This window comes from Myxocyprinus asiaticus, chromosome 46 (genome assembly GCF_019703515.2).
Source record: "Myxocyprinus asiaticus isolate MX2 ecotype Aquarium Trade chromosome 46, UBuf_Myxa_2, whole genome shotgun sequence".
NCBI lineage: Eukaryota > Metazoa > Chordata > Actinopteri > Cypriniformes > Catostomidae > Myxocyprinus > Myxocyprinus asiaticus.
The window spans coordinates 12,645,035-12,666,621 of record NC_059389.1 but is presented as its reverse complement, the minus strand read 5'-3'; the positions used below and the strand labels follow the sequence as shown (position 1 = coordinate 12,666,621).

General features: G+C 38.7%; 1 protein-coding gene across 13 annotated transcripts in view; it reads right to left on the bottom strand.

Moving 5' to 3' along the window:
- The window catches only part of LOC127435855 (liprin-beta-2-like), a 71,822-nt gene that overhangs the window by 20,541 nt on the left and 29,694 nt on the right, over positions 1 to 21,587 (bottom strand). For 9 of the 13 annotated variants that reach the window (XM_051689583.1, XM_051689582.1, XM_051689586.1 and 6 more), the window contains 5 exons: positions 19,129 to 19,215; positions 15,868 to 15,981; positions 11,771 to 11,908; positions 6,643 to 6,846; positions 5,952 to 6,044 (listed from right to left, as the gene is read on the bottom strand). In XM_051689583.1, the coding sequence (XP_051545543.1) occupies positions 5,952 to 6,044; positions 6,643 to 6,846; positions 11,771 to 11,908; positions 15,868 to 15,981; positions 19,129 to 19,215 (636 nt within the window). Of the gene's footprint in view, positions 1 to 5,951; positions 6,045 to 6,642; positions 6,847 to 11,770; positions 11,909 to 15,867; positions 15,982 to 16,147; positions 16,376 to 19,128; positions 19,216 to 21,587 lie in introns of those variants that run through there. The other 4 variants (XM_051689590.1, XM_051689591.1, XM_051689593.1 and 1 more) reach the window with 2 other exon arrangements.

The following is a 21,587-nucleotide window of genomic DNA, read 5'->3' as shown; positions in this document are numbered from 1 at the left end:
ATTTGAGGAGTGACAAAAAACGCTTTCAAACATGAAACCTTCTAAATTGCTGTAAAACACAAAGATGTGCTACCACATCTGTTTTCCACACAATCAACCACTTTCTGAGTTTTACATGTAGCCTATTGCTATCATTCAGACACCACCACCAAAATGCAGCTAAAACTCTAAAGTAATTTGCCGGTAAAACTTTAACCTGCTGCATTGGAATTGCAGCAGACTAACAGGTTGAAAACTGGCACAGGATGATTTATTTTCAGCTGAATGAACCATGTCCAATTTAAAATTTATTTCCACAAGGTAGCTAGCTAGCCAATCAAGATAGGCTAATAGATTTTCGACCATCACATAACATAGGTTTACAAGCAAAAGTCCTGCATCAGAGCGCCTTAACAGTGTGCGTTCTCAAATCTTTAATATCATGGCTTTTTTCACACACAGGGTCAGTTCCAAAACCTTGTGAGCTGCCTCCGGAGACAGCATTTTAAGGCATAGGTGTTCTCCCGACGTTCCAAAACGGTAGGTATGTTATGCTCCTAAAATACCTCATTTTGGCCAAATTCAAAAGGTACCATCATATTTATCCATCCTAAGTAAGGCAATTTCAGACTACATTGTGATGAGCTCTGTAAAAAAGAAATTCAAGAAAGAGGACGAAGCGAGAGAAATTTGGACTGTTTTACCTAAAATATGTGCGGTATACGGTACATTACTGTGCAAATGTTTTAGGCACTTGTGAAAAATGTTGCCTAGTGAGGATGTCTTCAAAAATAATGCCATAAATAGTAGTGATCGACAGATATAGGTTTTTTAATGGCCGATGCCGATATCAAGAGAGCTGGGTGGCCGATTGGCCTATACAATGCAGATATCACACAATATAATATATAAAATAACAAAAACATAAAATTGCTAAAAAAAATTAATGAACTCATATTTAGCACTATATTTCACAAAACTTTAACTTTGTAAAAAATTATCTAAAAAATAATATAATTATATTGTATTTTAAATAATAATAAAATAATAATATTGAAATTTAAATAATAGATAGCAGTTTCTTCTGATTTCTGTTTAGTCATCAAATTGTAATAAATAATTTGCCCATAAAGAAATTTGTTAAATATTAGGAAGAAGGAAATAACAGTACACACAGTAGTCCAGCAACCATGGATGGCATGTGCACAGTAACAATCGCAAAATACAGAATCAAATCAATTGTACATACAGTGCATAGTGAATAAGACACTTTTACTTTGAAGTCATGATTTGTGAATCAGAGGAACTTTTGATCCTGAAGTTTTGATTCTGGCTGATAGAATACGCGCTTCAGAGGAAGATATTAGATGAGCGCTCTATGGGAAGAAAACACTGGATTTTCATGAGGTTCGTGAATTACATCTGTTTAAATGAGATACCTGCATATTTGCATACGGTATATAATAGAAGTTTTACTGATATTCACCTTTTTATCATTAGAAAAGAAAGTTAAAAGTGACAGGGAACTGCTGAGGAGAGGCTGATAGAATACATGCTTTAGGATGTGCGTAAGGAGCACTATTTAAATGACATTTCAGTTAGAATGCAGCCTATGTAGGAAGGAGGCAGCAAAGAAGCTCACTAGGTTTTGGAACAGACCCACAGCATCAATATAGATGCTTTAACGATAAAACTATTTCAATAATTAAATTGAAACGTTTGGACAATGGATCCTGTTTACACATGACCTCTAAACAGGAAAAATTTAATTAAATTCATGGCAAAGACTGTATGTTGGAAATAGAGGTAGACATATATATCGGTTTACCAATTAATCTGTGCCTATTGTTGATTTTTGGACCTATAACCTTTTGTTGAAAAATAAACTACATCTGGGATTTTATTCATTTTGGCCTCGATGTCTGTGCCGACTAAGATAATGATTCATTTTATGAATCGATCAGCCGATTAATCCGTTATGGGCCTTTTCCACCACCTAAGTTATTGCTATCGGCAAAATCCAGTATCCGTCGACCTCTAGTTTAAAAGTCCCTAATGACAAATAAGCTGCGAATGGCATTCCCAACAATAAAAAGAGACAATGCTTAGTGGGCAGTAATGGGCCCCTAAGGACAATAGGGAAAGTATATTTATAGTTTTCTCTACAGCATACAGAAAAGGCCAAAGAAACTTATAATGGTGCCTACAGAATGGATTGCTGTATGGACATGGTGTGCTAGTCTGTTTACATCCACATGTTGAACTGCTCAACACAGGCTACCTCAAAGACAGACAAAGCTGAAAATCTGGATGAAGTCATGCATACTCGAACGAGCACACAAACATACACATGCTTCTTCCAGAGATGAGCACAAGAGGCAAACAAAGATGGATGTTCTTCAGCAGCCCATCCCCTTGTATGCTGCTCCATACACCGCTCACTTCAACACAAATTGCGGTTTAAAACATTGCCACTGGACCATGTGGAGCTCTTGCTCTGGAAGCACTGAAGATCAGTGCTGTCTCAACAGGTCAGCATCAGAACTATTTAAATATACTGGGGTTTGTGAAACAAAAAAATAAATGTTGTATGAAACTGTCGTGCATGCAAAGAATTGGTCAACAACATCACAAATAATACAGAGCAGTGACTGACTGAGTGCCGACAAATAACACAAAACATATCCAAATGAAAGAAAGGGCAAGATACAAGGCGGAGGCAGGGGTGGGAAGCAGCAGGAGGCATAACACTCAAAGGAGTGGACTACTATTTTCAAGGAACTACTTCAAAACATAGGCCCTGTCCCAAATGGTGCAAATGTAGCCTTTGCTCGTGTGTCAATGAAGTACAGAAGACCACTGAGTGTTTAGGTTTCAGTAGAGTGCTCATGAGCGCCCCCTTTGTGGTCACTATGCGTCCTCCATGCACCCTTTTCCCACACTGCACTGCACTGCAGGCGGACTTTATAGGGTGCATATACCTCTAAAGGTAGTCCAGAGAAGAGGTTGGTCTTGATTTAGCACCAAAAGTATTGTGACATCAGCCCCGGCCCAAATAATGCACTTGATTTGCATTTGTCCATTAAGTCCACAAGATCATAGAGTGTCCCATTTGTCATTTTATGGTTCAAAAGTGTGCTCATGGGTGCCCCCATGTGCTCTTTTATGATGCCTACACTGGTGCAGACTTCACAGAGATCTACTACTAAAAGTACTACGCCAAAGTATACAGTGCATCCGGAAAGTATTCACAGCGCTTCACTTTTTCCACAATTTGTTATGTTACAGCCTTATTCCAAAATGGATTAAATTCATTATTTTCCTCAGAATTCTACAAACAACACCCCATAATGACAACGTGAAAGAAGTTTGTTTGAAATCTTTGCAAATTTATTAAAAATAAAAAATGAAAAAAAAATCACATGTCCGTAAGTATTCACAGCCTTTGCCATGACACTCAAAATTGAGCTCAGGTGCATCCTGTTTCCACTGATCATCCTTGAGATGTTTCTACAACTTGATTGGAGTCCACCTGTGGTAAATTCAGTTGATTGGATATGATTTGAAAAGGCACACACCTGTCTATATAAGGTCCCACTGTTTACAGTGCATGTCAGAGCACAAACCAAGCCATGAAGTCCAAGGAATTGTCTGTAGACCTCCGAGACAGGATTGTATCGAGGCACAGATCTCGGGAAGGGTACAGAAACATTTCTGCAGCATTGAAGGTCCCAATGAGCACAGTGGGCTCCATCATCCATAAATGGAAGAAGTTTGGAACCACCAGGACTCTTCCTAGAGCTGGCCGCCTGGCCAAACTGAGCGATCGGGGGAGAAGGGCCTTAGTCAGGGAGGTGACCAAGAACCCGATGGTCACTCTGATAGAGCTCCAGCATTTCTCTGTGGAGAGAGGAGAACCTTCCAGAAGAACAACCATCTCTGCAGCACTCCACCAATCAGGCCTGTATGGTAGAGTGGCCAAACGGAAGCCACTCCTCAGTAAAAGGCACATGACAACCCACCTGGAGTTTGCCAAAAGGCACCTGAAGGATTCTCAGACCATGAGAAACAAAGATTGAACTCTTTGGCCTGAATGGCAAGTGTCATGTCTGCTGGAAACCAGGCACCGCTCATCACCTGGCCAATACCATCCCTACAGTGAAGCATGGTGGTGGTAGCATCATGCTGTGGGGATTTTTTTCAGCGGCAGGAACTGGGAGACTAGTCAGGATCGAGGGAAAGATGAATGCAGCAATGTATAGAGACATCCTTGATGAAAACCTGCTCCAGAGCGCTCTGGACCTCAGACTGGGGCGAAGGTTCATCTCCCAACAGGACAACGACCCAAGATAACAAAGGAGCGGCTCTGGGACAACTCTGTGACTGTCCTTGAGTGGCCCAGCCAGAGCCCAGACTTGAACCCGATTGAAAATCTCTGGAAAGATCTGAAAATGGCTGTGCACCGACGCTCTCCATCCAACCTGATGGAGCTTGAGAGGTCCTGCAAAGAAGAATGGGAGAAACTGCCCAAAAATAGGTGTGCCAAGCTTGTAGCATCATACTCAAAAAGACTTGAGGCTGTAATTGGTGCCAAAGGTGCTTCAACAAAGTATTGAGCAAAGGCTGTGAATACTTATGTACATGTGATTTTTTTTTTCCGGTTTTTATTTTTAATAAATTTGCAAAGATTTCAAACAAACTTCTTTCATGCTGTCATTATGGGGTATTGTTTGTAGAATTTTGAGGATATTAATGAATTTAATCCATTTTGGAATAAGGCTGTAACATAACAAAATGTGGAAAAAGTGAAGCGCTGTGAATACTTTCTGGATGCACTGTACTTCTGTTTTCTGGTGGCCCTATGGCCCTGTGTGTGACATAAACTTCGTCATCAGCACAGTCCATACGGCAGCCCAATTTTTTCCGTGTCTGTGCGCATCGTAAGCGTAATTAGGCCGGAATTGACTGTACTGAAGATTCCTAGCGTGCATGTGGCGAATGCATCCGTGTAGGCTTGCGGTCCAAAAAAGTATACTTTAAAAGGCTAGAGTGCGAAACGTAATGGCACGTGGAAAAACAAAGTATATCCTATCCTTAACAATCCATGTGACATTACGTCACCAAAGTGTGGACCACAAGGGCTAAGGGCGCCATTTGGAACAGGGCCATCATAGCCCTCTCCTTTGTGTCAAACAACTAACAGAGGACTACTAGGGATAAGCAGGGGGAGCAAGGTTAAGCACCTTAGCTGTCCGACAGCGCTCCTCCCAATGCTGTCGCTCTACCTGAGTGTGCTCGACCGTGAGCTTCAGGGCAGAAAGCTTGGTCATGAGCGACTGGTAACAGACATGGAGGGAATAGGTGATAGAGAGCTGGAGAAAGAGAAAGCCAGAGGGACGTTTATAATGCTGAGAGTCTGTGAGAAGATGGAGATGGAGTCCAGTTAATATATATTGAGAGGAGATATTAGATATGGGAAAAGCAAGAAGTTTTAAGCAGCAAGTTCAAGAGTTTGAATTTGGGGTTAGACCAAGCTGAAAAAAGGACTGTTAGTAAATGCTGAAGAGAATGGGGTAGTTGGATAAAATTGTAAAGACTCCATGTAATACAAATTAGAGTTTTGTGGCTTTTAGTCAGTGTCTGCTAGCTTTGAGTTTTCTATATACTAATCTATATACTAATAAACTCTTAAATGTTGACAATTCCCTTTTAGCAGAAAACCCACATTCAAAAGGTACAGTCTTTCTCTTCCAGGAAAATTGACCAAAAACATTGATGGCTCAGCACTTCATAAATTTTTGTCCAATCAGAAACTCTTTGTTGACAGTATGTGACAATGAAAACTGCACTCAACAAGTGATTTCATGGGGTCAACAAAGCAGTACCACAAGAACCTCAATAATTAGCTCCAAGCCTAATAAGTAAGTCTAAGTATTTCATATTTTCAAGAGGTCATATTAAATATACTTTACCTTTGTGGCTTTGAGTTTCCTTTCATATTGTGATTTCTCCCCTTCCAGTTCATCAACTTTGCTCTTAAGAAGGCGAAGCTCTTGCAGCAATGCCTGATGAATAAACAATTACACAGAACAGTGATTACAAAAATATTCTTCCATTCTTGAAAAAACTCATGGACAAATTGAACTTTTACTCCATAACTCTATTGCATCAACTATTGAATTTTTCATGTTCACATAAAAATGGATCAATAAACTAAAGGAAATTCAAGGACAATGGTTTGAATCGATCCATAAATGTCAGTTCCAACACACCGTGCAGTTAAAACAAGAAAAAGCTTTCCAGGAAATCCTTATTGGTTTCTTAGAATAATGCATTTGCTACTCTGATAGCAAGGACAAAGGGTCACCCACTAAGCCCACAATCCTCTGCAAGCTCTCCAGAACTACTCAGCAACCGTTAGCGTTAGTGAACTTCCATCATGCAGGTAAACACCAAAAATAATTTAGGACATTCTGTCAAAAACCAATGGCAGAATATAAGAACACACTACAAACACCAGCAACCATGAAATTCCCACAGTGGAGCCCGCAGGTAGTTAGTAATAATTCCTGTTGGAGTCTCCAAAAGTGAGATGGGGAATGGTTAAAGAGGAAAAATTGGGGGTCTTAATGCAAGTCCATCACGTAAGGAATATCTGCCTACATTCTCTCCTCCGCTTCTACAGTAGCAGCTACATTCCTCAGCATCCGAGGCACCAAGGCCCACATCGGGGCTCTGGTCGTGAGCCTCGCGTGTGGCACTGTCCCCCTGGCTCTCCAGGGCCCGCTGCTCCAGAATGCGATTGCTGATTTCCTCCTGGAATTTACACATCTGTTCCTGTAGCTCACTAATTAGATTAACCACACTCTGAGAGAACAGAAATAAACAAAGCCCACCCCCCCCCCCCCCCCAAAAAAAAAAAAAAAAAGAGAGAAAGAAAATCAGTTTTGGAAACACAATAATAACAGGGCTAAACAATAAGGATTTCATTCTACTAGTAATTCAGATTTTTTATTGCCCAACAACATTTTCAATGATCTTACCACAAAAAATGCTACATTTTATTTTTCAGCAATGTATTTTACGTAATTTTATTTTTATAGATTTTGCATTAAATGTCAAAATAATAAAATAAATGAATGATTTTATGACACTAATATATTCTTCTTTTTTTTTTTTTTTTTTGCTGGAAAAGCACAATATAATACAAACAGTAGAGATTTGTTTATTAATTTATTTGTTCAGTTATTCTTTAAAAAAAGTAAAAAAATATTTGCCATTTCAACAAGACAAAACACACTTTTTATCAAGATATATTCTCAAACATCCAAATGTTTCCATTTGCAAAGCATATACACATATGCATATGATCAGCAATTATAAGATGTAGTGACGAATTGGGCCAGCGCTGGCCAAACTGATGCCCTATGCAGAGTTCTGCGATCTTCGGATGGGAGGGGGGTTGGAGGGTAATATAGAATAATGTATAATGTGTGAGGAAGGGCAGTCGGTGGAGTTCCTGGTGGGCCCCTAGGGTAAGATGGTGCCCCCCCCCCCCGCCCCAGGGAGATGGTGCCCTATGCAGATTGCGTAATATGCGTATAGGGAGCGGTGGTACTGGGCTCAATTACCTTTTGAGCTCTGAATGAATAGACATAATGGTTAAATGATAAATCCTGGTTCTTTGAATAGGCAAATTCATTGTTTGGCCTTGTACAACAGGAGTCTGTTTTAGTATTTAATAAGCCACATGTCCACTAAAGAAATCCATTTCCACATATTGTCAGCATTAAATCTGAGTGTGGGCCCTATGTTTTAACTATAAGTTTTAGTCTTGAAACAAATATCCTTTGGTGTAAATGCCAAAGATTCCAGGAGGTGAAGGGGGCAACATTGTGAGCCATTTTCTGCCAGGATAAATAAGTTTGACCTACTTAGCAATTTAGAGATGAGTTTATGCAAGGACAAGCTTGTCTGGGGGCCAAGATACTATATTTCAAAGATTAAAATACACTGACTTGTGATTCAAAACAAATGTTGAGGCCAGATTAAGGAGAAAAACATCAAAACTAGAGACCGATTACAGTACTACGTGTTGATTATAAGATCTGACTTGATCTGCAATGAACATATTAATGTTTTGTTTTTTTCCTCACTTGTAAACAAGTGAATGATTAGTCAGGCTAATATTGACCATACTGTCAGAAACGCAAAGGCTGTCAGCCAGGGGAAGTTTCATATGATGTTCCCTGTTGATGCTAAAGCTGATGATAAGGTGCACGTTTCACACTTATATTTAGCTGTGTTCAGAGATTTGTGAGTGGGTGGATGTCTGTGGTGAAAGTGTTTGTGCATGTGGTATGTTCGAAGTGAATGTCTGCCATTCCGTCCTGTTGAATGGAGCCTTGCAGCTGTCACACTTGAGGCCAGTGTTTGTTGATGCAATAAATGGCAAAACGGAATCAGTTACCACGGTACCAAGACTGTGTGGTGTGATGCTACTAGCTATATGGATTTATGGGAAAGATGCAAGACAGAATGGTTTATGATATTGAGTCATCACTCAGCAAGCTACAAACCAAACTGGGTGTAAATAATGCTTGTTATGCCTATAGTAAAATTCCAGAAAATTTCAGCAGTGTTAAATGGTCACTGAATACGTTCACACACACTTTACAAAATTTGTGCACTGTGTACAGTACTTAAAAAAAATTTAATAGTTTTGTTAAAAATAGGGATGTTCCGAAACCGATACTAGTATCAGAATCGTGTCAGGTACTTCATTCACGTACTTGAACTTGTGCTCATAAAATGCTCAGATACTATAAACATATACCATGTTATTATGTAAACATTTAGTGCACAAATATAAATCATGATATGTCCTAGTGTGAATAAACCACAAAGGCTGCGATTTAATGAAATAAATATATAGTTAGCATGTGCTGCGCACTTCAAATGTGAGTGTTCATAAATGTGTGGAGCAGGTGTCGTGCCGACATAAAGATACAAAGTGCTCATTCCTTTTAGAGCTCCTTGGCTCATACACGGAAAACACCATCATGAGCATCGCATGCCTTGTTTGTAGCAGATGACAGCAAGCAGAGAGCTAATTCACTATATTTTTAATGTATTTAATTAAATAGCAGCCTTTTGCGGTTTAATAATCATATTGGGTCACGTAGAGATAGGTTTTCTGGAAGTGAGAAGCTGCCGTCAAAAACACACAGAAACACAGAGTGCTTTCGCCAAAATAAAAGTTAAATTTAAATGGCAAAAACTTCCACTCATTTTCAAAAAATGGTATCGAGACATCCCCAGTTAAAAAAGTAATCTGCTCAAAACTAGGGTCACGATGGTCTACTAGTGTAACAACAACCGGACTAGTTGATAAGTGAGGTCTAGACTTTGTTCTTATATTTTTGGTTTTTATATTTTTAGTGGTGGTGCTTTTATAAGTGTGTAGCTGTTTGTATGGTTAAACCCTCTCAGAAAAGTTGCATTTTTAAATTCATCCCCTTTAAAGCATTGGCGCTAGACAAACAAATCCAACTAAACATCTATGGCAGTTGCTTTTTTTGAAACGTCTTGGCCATGAGAGTTGCGTTTTTAAGATGCAGTGTCAAGTTAAAAATAGTCCTAACTATTAAATATGCATCTCGAGACCCCTTCGTTCTGTTCCATTCTGCTGCACATCTAGCTGTTTTTGAATGCAAAAACGCAAGCAACCCAACTAGTCGATTTTGAAAATATGCAGTTTTGCACATACCTACTCAAAACATTGAAATATTAAATATAAAATATATGTGCCCTGTACCTTCTAAAGGTGAATGACACCCATTGTCGATTTATGTTAAAAACTGCTTGTGTGTTGTGTGGAGCTGAATGCTTGTCAAGACCTTTACAGCAGTGAGCACTTCTGGCGTATGTCATTTCACATTCATCAAAATGTCTGTCACTGCCTCCCATTTAGGCCCAACTCATGCTTTTGTGTCTCTACCAATGAACATCTTCCCTTATCAGAGCATTGCCTTTTTGGCACTGGGAACATTTGTGGGACATTGTTTTTGAATGTGTAAATGTGGGTGTGTTTACATCTGTAAATCATGCTTCTTTAAACACACTGTCGGTGTGGAAAGGCGGAGTTTGTCTGATAGCCCAGCTCAAATGAATGATGTAGACATAACAATGAGATGGATGGCTCACAGTCTACTTCCTTCCCTTGTTTCTGTGTCCTTGGTATACCTGTCTGAAATTTAACACCAAAAGGCACACATACATACAGGCAGTCACCATTTTGAAAGGTCAGAATTTAATGAGAGCTCAAAACAGTAAAATATATTCACTATGAAATTTTCAAAACTTCTAGGCCTGGACAACACAACTTGAAAAATTCCCTTTGGAATCCTGTCCACTTGGATCAGTTAGTTTTAGGTCAAATGCTTTGAAAAAGGAACCTTCCCATTTTTAGCTTGTCACAGCAGGCCAGACATTTAGCCAGTTTCAAGAATAAAGCTACAGGCAGATGCTCCTTTAAAGTTTTATTGCGTTTATCTGAGGCTCTGTTTGGTCTGAGTATCAACTCTACATTGTGTGCTTTGGGTTCCCATGGGGCCTTTAGGTCCCTAATAAGTAATTAGGTGTTAAGAGGAGATAAATCTACAATATCTACATAGACACAACACAAACAAGCCAACATTACTTCCCCGTCCCCTCATAAAGTTTCCATACGTCAAATGGAAACATCAGAAGAAATATCAGCTGAAAACCTTTAAACTGGGATCAGCATGTTTAGTGAGCTTGCATTTCAAGAAGGCATTCTTTGAAACTTCCTAATATAATGTACACCTTCCTATTAATCTCACTGAGCACTTTATTGGGAACACCTGGACACCTACTTATTCATGTGATTATCTAATCAACCAATCATGTGGCAGCAGTGCAACGCATAAAGTCTCTCAGAATGGTGCCAAAAACAAAAAACATAGAGTAAGCGGCAGTTCTGCGTACGGAAATGCCTTGTTGATGAGAGGTCAATGGAGAATGGCCAGACTGGTTCAGGCTGCCAGAAAGGCTACGGTAACTCAGATAACCACTCTGTACAATTATAGTGAGCATAATAGCATCTCAGAATGCACAACACGTCAAACCTTGAGGCGGATGCGCTACAACACCAGAAGACCACTTTATTATTAGGATCATAGTGTTCCTAATAAAGTGCTCAGTGAGTGCATCTCGAAAATGATAAAACTGCAGGAACACTGACATGGCTGCTTTTTTGTGTGTGTGGCTTCAATTGAATTAGAGCCAACAGGTGGACTACAGACAAAGACACACTCAAAAAGACACATAAACATCAAACAGTTAACCACAATCATTCAGCTATACTGGCATGCAATGTATAGCGTACATTTACATTTTTTTGGTTTGTTTTGTAGCCTTTAATTTGCACATTGTTCTAGAAAGAGCCCTGGACATGTGGAATAACACGTTTCCAATAAACACTGGAAATAAAATGTGGTTAATCAAACAAATAAGCAACAAATGTATCAATCATAAATATAGTTGTTAGTTGTAGCATTACAGTCAGCAATTTTGTAACTCAGGGCCTCTAAACCAGTCATATAATAGGGAAAAGGAATACAAATAAAACGGTGTAGAAAATAATAACAGCTGTCAGTTGATGCAAGACAGACCCTAAATGGAGAGGAAGTCTCCTTGATTACTGACGTGTACTGACATTAACCCCCAAAGCAAATGGATTAAACCAATATTAATTAAAGAACTGTACCTCAGCTTTATGATGTTTGTCCTCTTCATCTATTTTGTTGTGTTCCTCCTCCATACCGACCAGCTTGAGTTTCAGACAGGAAACTTCATCCATCAGTTCCAGTTTCTGCGTCTCCAGTGAAGTTCGGCTGAGGAGCTCCTAAACCACACACACGTTAGTGAACACATGCTGTCACACAAACACAAACAGAGTTGTACTGTATACAGTAACAATTACACAGCACACAGTCAGCTCCTCGTTGATCCACTGGACAAGTTCTCGCACAGTAACATTTCAGCCAAAGCTAAGCGCCACTAAATATACTCACACTATTTTTACTTCCTCTGCCTCTCCAGTGTGTGTATGAATGTGTGCGAGATAGAGGACGTCAGGAGGGTGGCAGAGGGCCAAAAGAGGCAAACTTTGTTTCTCAGCATTCCTGATACTGACGGCTAAATTCAGCAGAGCAATGGGAACCGTCACTAACCAGTATTTAAAATTCCAAAAAGGTCACAAATAGTTTTATCCACATTATTAGCCCCACAAAAAAGTACTGTAATAGTATCATTGTACAGTGATGGTGTCAGATTATAATATTGTGGCATTTTGTTAAATATACTATGGTTTGGGGCCTGGGTAGCAAGTAAAGACGCTGACTACTACCCCTGGAGTCGCGAGTTCGAAACCAGGGCGTGCTGAGTGACACCAGCCAGGATCCTAAGCAACCAAATTTGCCCAGGTTGCTAGGGAGGGTAGAGTCACATGGGGTAACCTCCTCGTGGTCGCTATAATGTGGTTCTCGCTCTCGGTGGGGCGCGTGGTGAGTTGTGTGTGGATGCTGCGGAGAATAACGTGAGCCTCCACACGCGCTATGTCTCCACGGTAATGCGCTCAACAAGACACGTGATAAGATGTGCGGATTGACGTCTCAGGCAACTGAGATTCGTCCTCCGCCTCCCATACTGAGGCGAGTCAATACGCCACCACGAGGACTTAGAGTGCATCGGGAATTGGGCATTCTAAATTGGGGAGAAAAAAAATACATATATTCTATGGTGCCGAATGATTACCATATTCATATACCATAGTATTAGCATGGTACATGTAAAACATATACATGTATATATATATTTTAACTAATATTTACACTTTACAACCTAAAGGAATATATTCACATAATTTACTCCCCCTCATGTTGCTACAAATCCGTATGACTTTCTTTCTTATGCGAAACACAAAAGGAGATGTTTTAATGCAACGCAAGGTCTCGCATGAAAACATGCCACTGTATATGAGCTTTTCTCATGGTTTTAATGAGAAATTAAATTTCAGGTTGTTCAGATGTATTCAGAAGACCTGGAATATGATGCACAAGTCGCATGGACTACTTTTATGATACTTTTGGGTCTTTTTAAGCTTTAAAGTGAGGGACTATCCACCACACTGTATTAAAAGGACAGACCGAGATATTCATTAAAACATCTCCTTTTGTGTTTTGCATAAAAAAAGAAAGTCATACGTTTTGAACAACATGTGTGTGGGTAAATTATGACAAAATATAAATTTTTGGATGTACTATCCCTTTAATTAGCTATTTGTTCTATAATATCAGGTCTTCTGATAAATGATGGGTCGCTAAAGAATAGCACCCAATAATGACATTCCACCACTCTGCGATCATCAGGAAACAACAGTGCTCACAGTAAAGTAACTTAATTATTATTGCATTCAAAATGCATATTATGTTTGTATTGTGTGATCATTTAATTATTATAAAATGCAAAAAAGTCTTCAGATTCCATCTGGGCCAAGTATGCAACATATACTGAACAGAATTACCCTAAAAAGCACTAACTACAGATTTCAAATCTGCATTCTCCCTTCCTATTCCACATTATGACTTCCACTTTATAGTTTCTGAACCACAACACAAAAGCCCCATGTCGCTCTAAATAATCAGACAGCTCTTACAATAACAATAGACCAAAGAAAGACACCATAAATGTCTATTTCTCTTAGTTTGTCTAAAGGTGAATTGTAGATAGTCTAATGTGTTTATCTAGCATCTTGGAAGTGTGTACAGCAACCATGTTGTACGATAAGCACTGAATACGAGTGTGACACAAGGTTCCCTGGTAAAATCATGATCTCTTGGTTCTGTGAAACACAGTGGATACGAGTCACCCACCCCTAATGTCATACTCCAGGCCATTCAATAGACATACTAAAACATACTTTTTAAAAACTATAAAACCTCAATACTCACTCAATACATTTACATGTGCAGTTTTAATCAAGTTACAATGGGTTTTTGCATAGTCGAGCTACAGTCTTCATTTGTGTGTACATTACACAATGCTTAATCAAATATTTGAAGGAAGGACTTCTGCTAGTGGTAGTGTCAGTAATATGGTGCATTAGCACAATACTGAGGCCAGTTGTGGTCTGATTAACGTGTATACATGCTGGACGAAGCCAAGCTACAATCACTTTATCTGTTAGTCTGACTTTACAAAAATCGGGCCGGTATGATTTCAGTCAGACATGTGATTTTAGAAAAGACAAATTATTGTTTAAGCAAAAAATGTTGGCTTTTTAAAAGGGGTCTCAAGTGTGAAAACACCCTAAGCTGTGAGTTTACTTGTCTCATCAGGCAAGGAAAACATGAGGGCTCCTTCTATCTCACTATATCTGACATTCCATCAGGTTATGGTTGTTGGCATAGCAGCTCTGTTATGGAATCCTCAACATGCACCCAATAAGAGCTCCTAAGTGTGGCCATTTCTCACAAATTTTACACAAATAGGTATGGAATGCCAAAAGAAAGATTAACTTTAATGGGCATTCCATATGAATTATATAATTTCTATAATAAATTGTAAATGTATTAGCTTAAATCAGTTAACCCAAGACCTTTTAACCCAAGACCTCAACCCTTTTAAATGACTGCCTCCACTTTCAAATGTGCCTGAAGTTTAAAGAAACCTTCCATAGTGTAAATCATTTGACCTTTTGTAAACATTGTCCCAGTGACCCAAAGCAGTTTTTTTTAGAGCAATTTGGTGAATTAGTTTTCAGCAAGAATTGAAAACATTACATTTGAAATATCCTACAATGGAAACCCACAAATAAGTAAGTAACTATAACAGCAATTTCTCTTGGCAATGCTTATGGAACACAGCAGTTTTAAAGACAGTACCTTGGAAAACAGTTTCTATATGCAAATCAAAAGAAAGGCTTGCCAGCAAACTGTGGCTAAACACAAGCTGGCTCAAGCGTGGTTACATTTCCACCAGTTTAACACAGTTAACCATACAACAAACAATACAACATTAAAAACACACATTTATCACATTGTACGGTTATTATATTCATAAAAAAAAAAAACAATTTCACAGAGATGATGTCTGGTTTGGTCTAGTAACATGTGCTTGGGTATGAAGGTATGTAGGTGTAATTATGTTAAGACTGAGTAAATCACTAGTAGCCTACATTCATAAATGAAGTGCTTTGACAACATGCACCAAGGCTGAGGAGTCAATCTGAATCACAATAACAACTTGTGCAACTGCTGCAAAACCATGAATTGCTCATGCTTAAGATGCATCAAGTCCTATATCTAAACCAGCATGAAGAAGAGTCATTCATTATAAACTTCTTCCTCTTATAATTCTCTGATTTCTATGTAACCACATGATCTGTTTGGGGTCTTAAAAAAACTCATACTAAACATTAAAATATCACATTGATTTGTCATTCTTTTTATGGTATGTTCTTATGAGAACCGATCACACTTATGAGAACTGAGAACTTAACATTCATCAGTCTAACATGAAAAAGTTTATATTACTTCTGTTTGGGAGGTCTAAGAGACACCATATAAAACATGGCTAAATGCAATTAATTTATTCAGACTTTATAAATTGGTGTACACATTATAACAGTTTAACTCCTGCCAGTTGTAAAATTAGATTTAGATGTGTTTTGCTGGGCTCCATTTAACCTCAAACAGAAGCAACATTACTATACTGGACATCAAATATATAAAAGTTAATCTCAGATCAGAATATGAATTGAAAGCCGGATAAATGACAGAGTATGCAAGCATGTTCTCTTACCTGTTGGAGCATTTCCTCAGTAGAAAGGAGTTTATGGTGATGTTCCTCCAGAGAACTTTCCAGATCTCTGATCTTTTCTCCTTGAGCTTCAACCTGGTCTGTAAGGACACACACCTGAAACCAACAGACAGCAAATCACATTCAGACTAACCTGAAACCTGCTCTCTCTTTTGCTTTCTCTTCCTCATGCGATTTCTTTTCACGTCCCTCCTACAGATATGCTAATAAAGGTTGCAACACACGTCGGACTCCAATGTTTAAACACAGCAAAGGAATGTACCTTAAATCTGGACTGCTAGGTTAAAATCTGCCATTCTTTAGTGTAGACCCACTTCCATACTGACATGTGAAACTGAGGTGCAATTGTTTTGAAAGTGCTCTTTTGTTCAACACCAACTGAAGGACTGCCAACCAGCAGGACAGGTAAAAGGAGAAGTAGAACACCTTGAGGGCTTTAGGAGCCAATCACATTTATCAGTGTTTGACAGCACAAGATAGTTCACCAATCAGAGTGCAAGCGGGGCCAGTATATGGAGAAATGTAACTTTTGGCCCTTGTTGCATAGATAAACAACCTACATTCTTAAAGGTGAAGTGTGTAACTTCAACATGCTAAAATATTTTCTCCTATCCCAGTTTAAAATGTGACAACTATAACTAAGCCATTTGAAGGTTGATTTGTGGCAATGTGGCCCTTTCAAAACACTGCTTTGTTTTTTTGAGCAGTCCAACAAGTGAAATCTTGGCTTGACCAATGGCATGAGTTTGGGTGGGAAGACCTGTTCATCCAAACAATGGAGGATGGGGGTGGAAGGACAATTAGGAAACCTTTTTGGCAAAATGTTTTAGTGGTGATTGCTAAGGCAGACATTACTATTATTATTGCACTATTTTAAAAGCCCTTAAACCAAAGAATTCATCTTAAGGGCCGTTCACACTAGGGCTGGGCGATATGAAGATATATATCACGGTGACGATATAAAGTATCAACCTATAGAGATTTTGCTATATCGTGTATATCGCGATATGTAAATATCCATGTGCGCAGTGTGTGCGTATGTATCAGTGGCTGTGCTTCACGTGAGACTGAAACCAGGCTTGAGCGGGGAATGAGTTGTGGCTGGTAAAATCTGTGCGCGCTGGTGTAGTGGCAGATTCACTAAAGGAATTATGCAGATCAGGCAACGGCGCAAACATGCCCACAAACTCGTTGTTGATTCTTTACCATTCTGATTTTGCGGGCCGACTGTGAGTGCTCTATAGCAGAGGATGCAGCAGTCCACCGTGATCTGACACACTCTGCTGGGACAGCGTTACTTGATCCAGACACCTGAATCATCTCTTTAACATGCCGAGGTTCGCTTGAGTACACCGCACATCTATACTTCTCCATCATTTGATGAATTATTGCTGATATGATTAATAGAAAAGTCAAGAAAATGAAGGGGGGCTTGTTGTAAAAACAGGTGCGACATCTGTGGTGTAGGTTCACAAAAACCGACACAGATTAAAAAAATTTAATCTGCAAACTGTCACGCAATGATGATCATTTGTGGTAATACAAATAATCTGTTTTACCACCTCAAAATGAAGCACGCTAAAGAATATTATGAAAGCCAAAAGATGCGCTCCACATTAATTCCTTTTTTTGTTGTTGCAAGAAGTGTTCATAAATATTTTTTAAATGTATTTTCTTCAAGACGTGTTATTTTCGTTGTGTATTTTTTTACTAAAATTATGCAATATTTTCTTTGTTGCTTTGCTTTGAAAATATCATGAGTTTCTTGTAGAAAGTTTATAATACTGATGGTCAGCGACATATCAGACCGAAATGTGGCATAATGTGAAATTGAGTAATATGGTAAGGTTTATTTTTAACTTTGACTGCTTGTCAAGTTCTAATAAGGAGAAAATTATATATGAGGAAGTAGTTTTCCCCTAAAAAGTATTTATTTCACAGACTGGATTTTCCAAAAATAGGCATTACAATATGGTTATTTATTTTAACTGATTTTTTTATTGATCTTCCAGAAAAAAAAAATTACTATATCGCAATATATACCGTTACCGTGATTTAAAATTACTCGTATCGTGATATAAGATTTTAGTCATATCGCCCACCCCTAGTTCACACCGAGTAAATGTTTTTGTGTCCATCTGCGCTCTTCTTCTATTGTTGGTTTATGCAAACTTGCATTAGACAGACGGTCTTTGAACATTTCCAGCTGTTTTTTTCAGTGTCTCGGGCAGGAGTGCCACAGTTTTATGTGCCGTGTCAAGTAAAAAAGAATGTTAACTTTTAAAAGCAACCTAGCAACCATCTAGAACCCCCTTGCAATCACCTTGAAAAACCCCAGCAACCACCCAGAACACCCTAGCATTATTATGAAAATGATTTTTTCTTCAGAAAATCTAAAAATCTAGTTATTTTTGCATTTGTTTGGTGCCCATAATGATGCAAAAATTGCACACGTCACTTTTAAAGACAGTGACATATGTAGGATTTTTCTGCATAAAACATTCTCATAAGTTGTCAGCAGTTCAAAATAATCCTCAAATTTTATTTACTGTCAAAACAGTGTCCGATTCAGGATAATCTCTCTTAAACACAAACAGCCTTGCTGGTTTACAGTAAACACATGCAATTGAAAAACTGGCTTTAAAAGGACAGCTCGCTTAAAATAAATTATACTGTTATCATTTGCTCACCCACATGTTGTTCTAAACCCGTATTGCTTTTTTTCCACCATGGTGTTATAGCCCCAGTCACCATTCACTTTCATTGCATATTTTTTCCATACAAAAGTGTATGGTGAATAAAGCTGTCATATGGATGTCATAAGAATGTTCAAAAGAATGTCATATGGTTTAGAACAACATAATAGGTGAGCAAATTATGACAGAACTGAAATGTTTTGGTGAACAATCCCTTTAATATGATAATAGCTAAACTCACAAAGTGGTGGCTACTATGTGTCAGTAACACATATTAACACTAACCTCCTAACCTTTCCATTATGATAGATTTACATAGATGTATGTGATTTACGGCTGTCCCATTGTGCATGAGACAGGGCAGCTGTGTCACCCTGGGCTGGAGCGCAGAGGTGTCACATGTCTCTTTCCTTCACAGAGACATAATATTCTCCTGGTTTAACCCTATGAGGTTTTACGAGCATGTTGGCTAGCTGTCATCTCATTGTGTTGACATTAAGGCTATTATGTTGAGCTTTGCCTTGGAGGCCTGCGAGAAACTTTTCACCTGGAGAACCAGAGATTCTTTGTCCCCTTCTAATCTTGACAGCCGTTCCTGATAGGTCTCATTGTTGATGGAGAACTGGAGATTAACCTGTGGAGACACAGAAGTGGACACCACACATACTTCTTTTTATATTATGGCAGGGACTTCCAATTTATTTTTCTTATTAGCAAAATAGTGATGCTTGTTTAAAGAAATTAAATGCTGCCAAATGAACTCTATCAAAACAACAGTTTTGGTGGGTAAAAAAATTGCATAATGAATGTCACAGCTTGCTAAACTCACACAAACTTCACCCACAAAGTTATCAATATCAATGCTTGGGTCTCTGAGTGTTAATTGAGACATTATTTGCTGCCTATATGAAGCTTTTTTCTTTTAGGGGAACTCTCAAAAGTCCCCACATTGAAAGTTGTTTCAGGCTATACTGTCTTTGTAGGAACATTCAGTTCAGATAGGATAACCTGAGCCACACAGCCACAGAAACTGAAAGTAAATGAAGGGGTTGGCAGGGGGATGGGCTAACCTGCTTTTCCACCTTTTTTTTAAGAATGAATGGAAAAAAAAAAATTAACTGTCTCAAATGCATGTGTTGTTCTAAAGGTGTTAAATGACACGCTGGCCCCAAAACAAACAGTTCTAAACAGACATGTTTGATATCACTTCAATGCAAATGCAATAAAGGAACTCATTACAAATTAATGAGGTCATCTGCATAAGGTATTCAAGTCAAAATAACAATGGAAAAAGGAACTGTTAATCCACTATAAATAATGTGGGTGGATGGCTGGATGGACGGATGGATGGATCTCAGCAGAAAAATTTTCAACAACAACTGCCCATGTCACAGTATGCGAAACAGGCCAGTGTCACTTGTCGGCACTAAACTAGGAGAGCTAATGCTTGCCACCCATATAATCTCTCTTTTCAAAAGCTTCTTCTGTGTCCAGGGCTGTCACTTCCTTCTGAATGTTACAATAAAGCTGTCTATTTAGAGCTTACAGGGGCCAGTTGCCTGGAGGAGGCCACAGTCAGAGTTACAGGGTTAAGCCTGTTTAAGGGAGGCCCTCATTGCATGGTAATTGCTCAGCTTACAGCAAGTTTGAACCCAACTTGAGGTCTTTGTTCTTTTAGTCTTGAGTAACAGGTAATGAGAAGGAAGAGTTTGGAAGTTTCGTCACCTGAGAAACCCAAAAGTAACTTTAATAGTGTTATTACCCTTTATGCTTTGATTTAAACTACATTTAGAAATATTTTGCATATTATTATGATGAATGCCCACAGATCTGTATATCACTTCACTAAAGTTTAATACACAAACACACACATTTTTTTTATACAAAAAGTTTAATAAACAATTACATTTACATTTAGTCATTTAGCAGACGCTTTTATCCAATGCGACTTACAAATGAGACACGTAGCAAGAAATTTGACATACAAATTTTAACAACATCTGCAGTATAGGACTGCCAAGTTCTCACAGTGGCTAGAGTAGTAAAGATGCTAGCACAGAAGAAAGAGACAGACAATGATTTTTTCCCCCCTTGTACATTAAGTGCAGGTTAAGTGCAGTGGTAAGTGCAATTAGTGTGGGTTGGTTAAGTGCTCGCGGAACAGATGTGTTTTCAGCTGGTTCTTGAATGTTGAGAAGGTAACAGCAGATCGTGTGGAGGTTGGAAGTTCATTCCTCCACAGAGGAGCATAGAAAGTGAACGATCGTGAAATAGACTTTGAGTCTCTTTGTGATGAGACCACCAGACGTCGCTCGTTCATAGACCGCAGAGAGTGAATTGAAGCATAGACCTGAAGAAGTGAATTGAAGTAAGAGGGTGCGGTTCCATTGGCTGTCCTGAAAGTCAGAGTCAAAGCCTTGAATTTGATGAGGGCAGCTACAGGTAGCCAGTGGAGTGAAATCAAGAGTGGGGTGACATGAGCCCTTTTTGGCTGATTGAAAACCAGACGCGCTGCTGTATTCTGGACCATCTGCAGTGGCTTAACTGTGTTAGCTGGAAGGCCTAACATACTTATTTGAGTGATTGAATCTGCTTTACGGCAATTTGCATGCCACATAAATTATGCCAACTGTCGTTATAAATAAATAATTTATCTGTAAAAAAAAAAAAGAAAAGAAAAAAGCTCAATCAAGTCCACAACATCTTAGCCAAGGTGGTCTACCAGCCCTAACTAGGTTAACATTCGCCACACCAGCTAGTAGTTCCAACTGATCAACTTTCTAAACCAGCTTAGACTAGCTAATGACCATAAAAGGCCAGCTAAAAACCAGAAGCTGGATTGTACTTGGCAATATAAAATACATTCTTAAACCTAAATTTAAATGATCATACAATACTGGTATATAGAGCTGACCACATACACTGTATAAATAAAAAACATGCAAAAATGTTTTCATCATTGTAATAAATTCTTTGTTCCCCTATACTTGTCACAATAATTTCTGT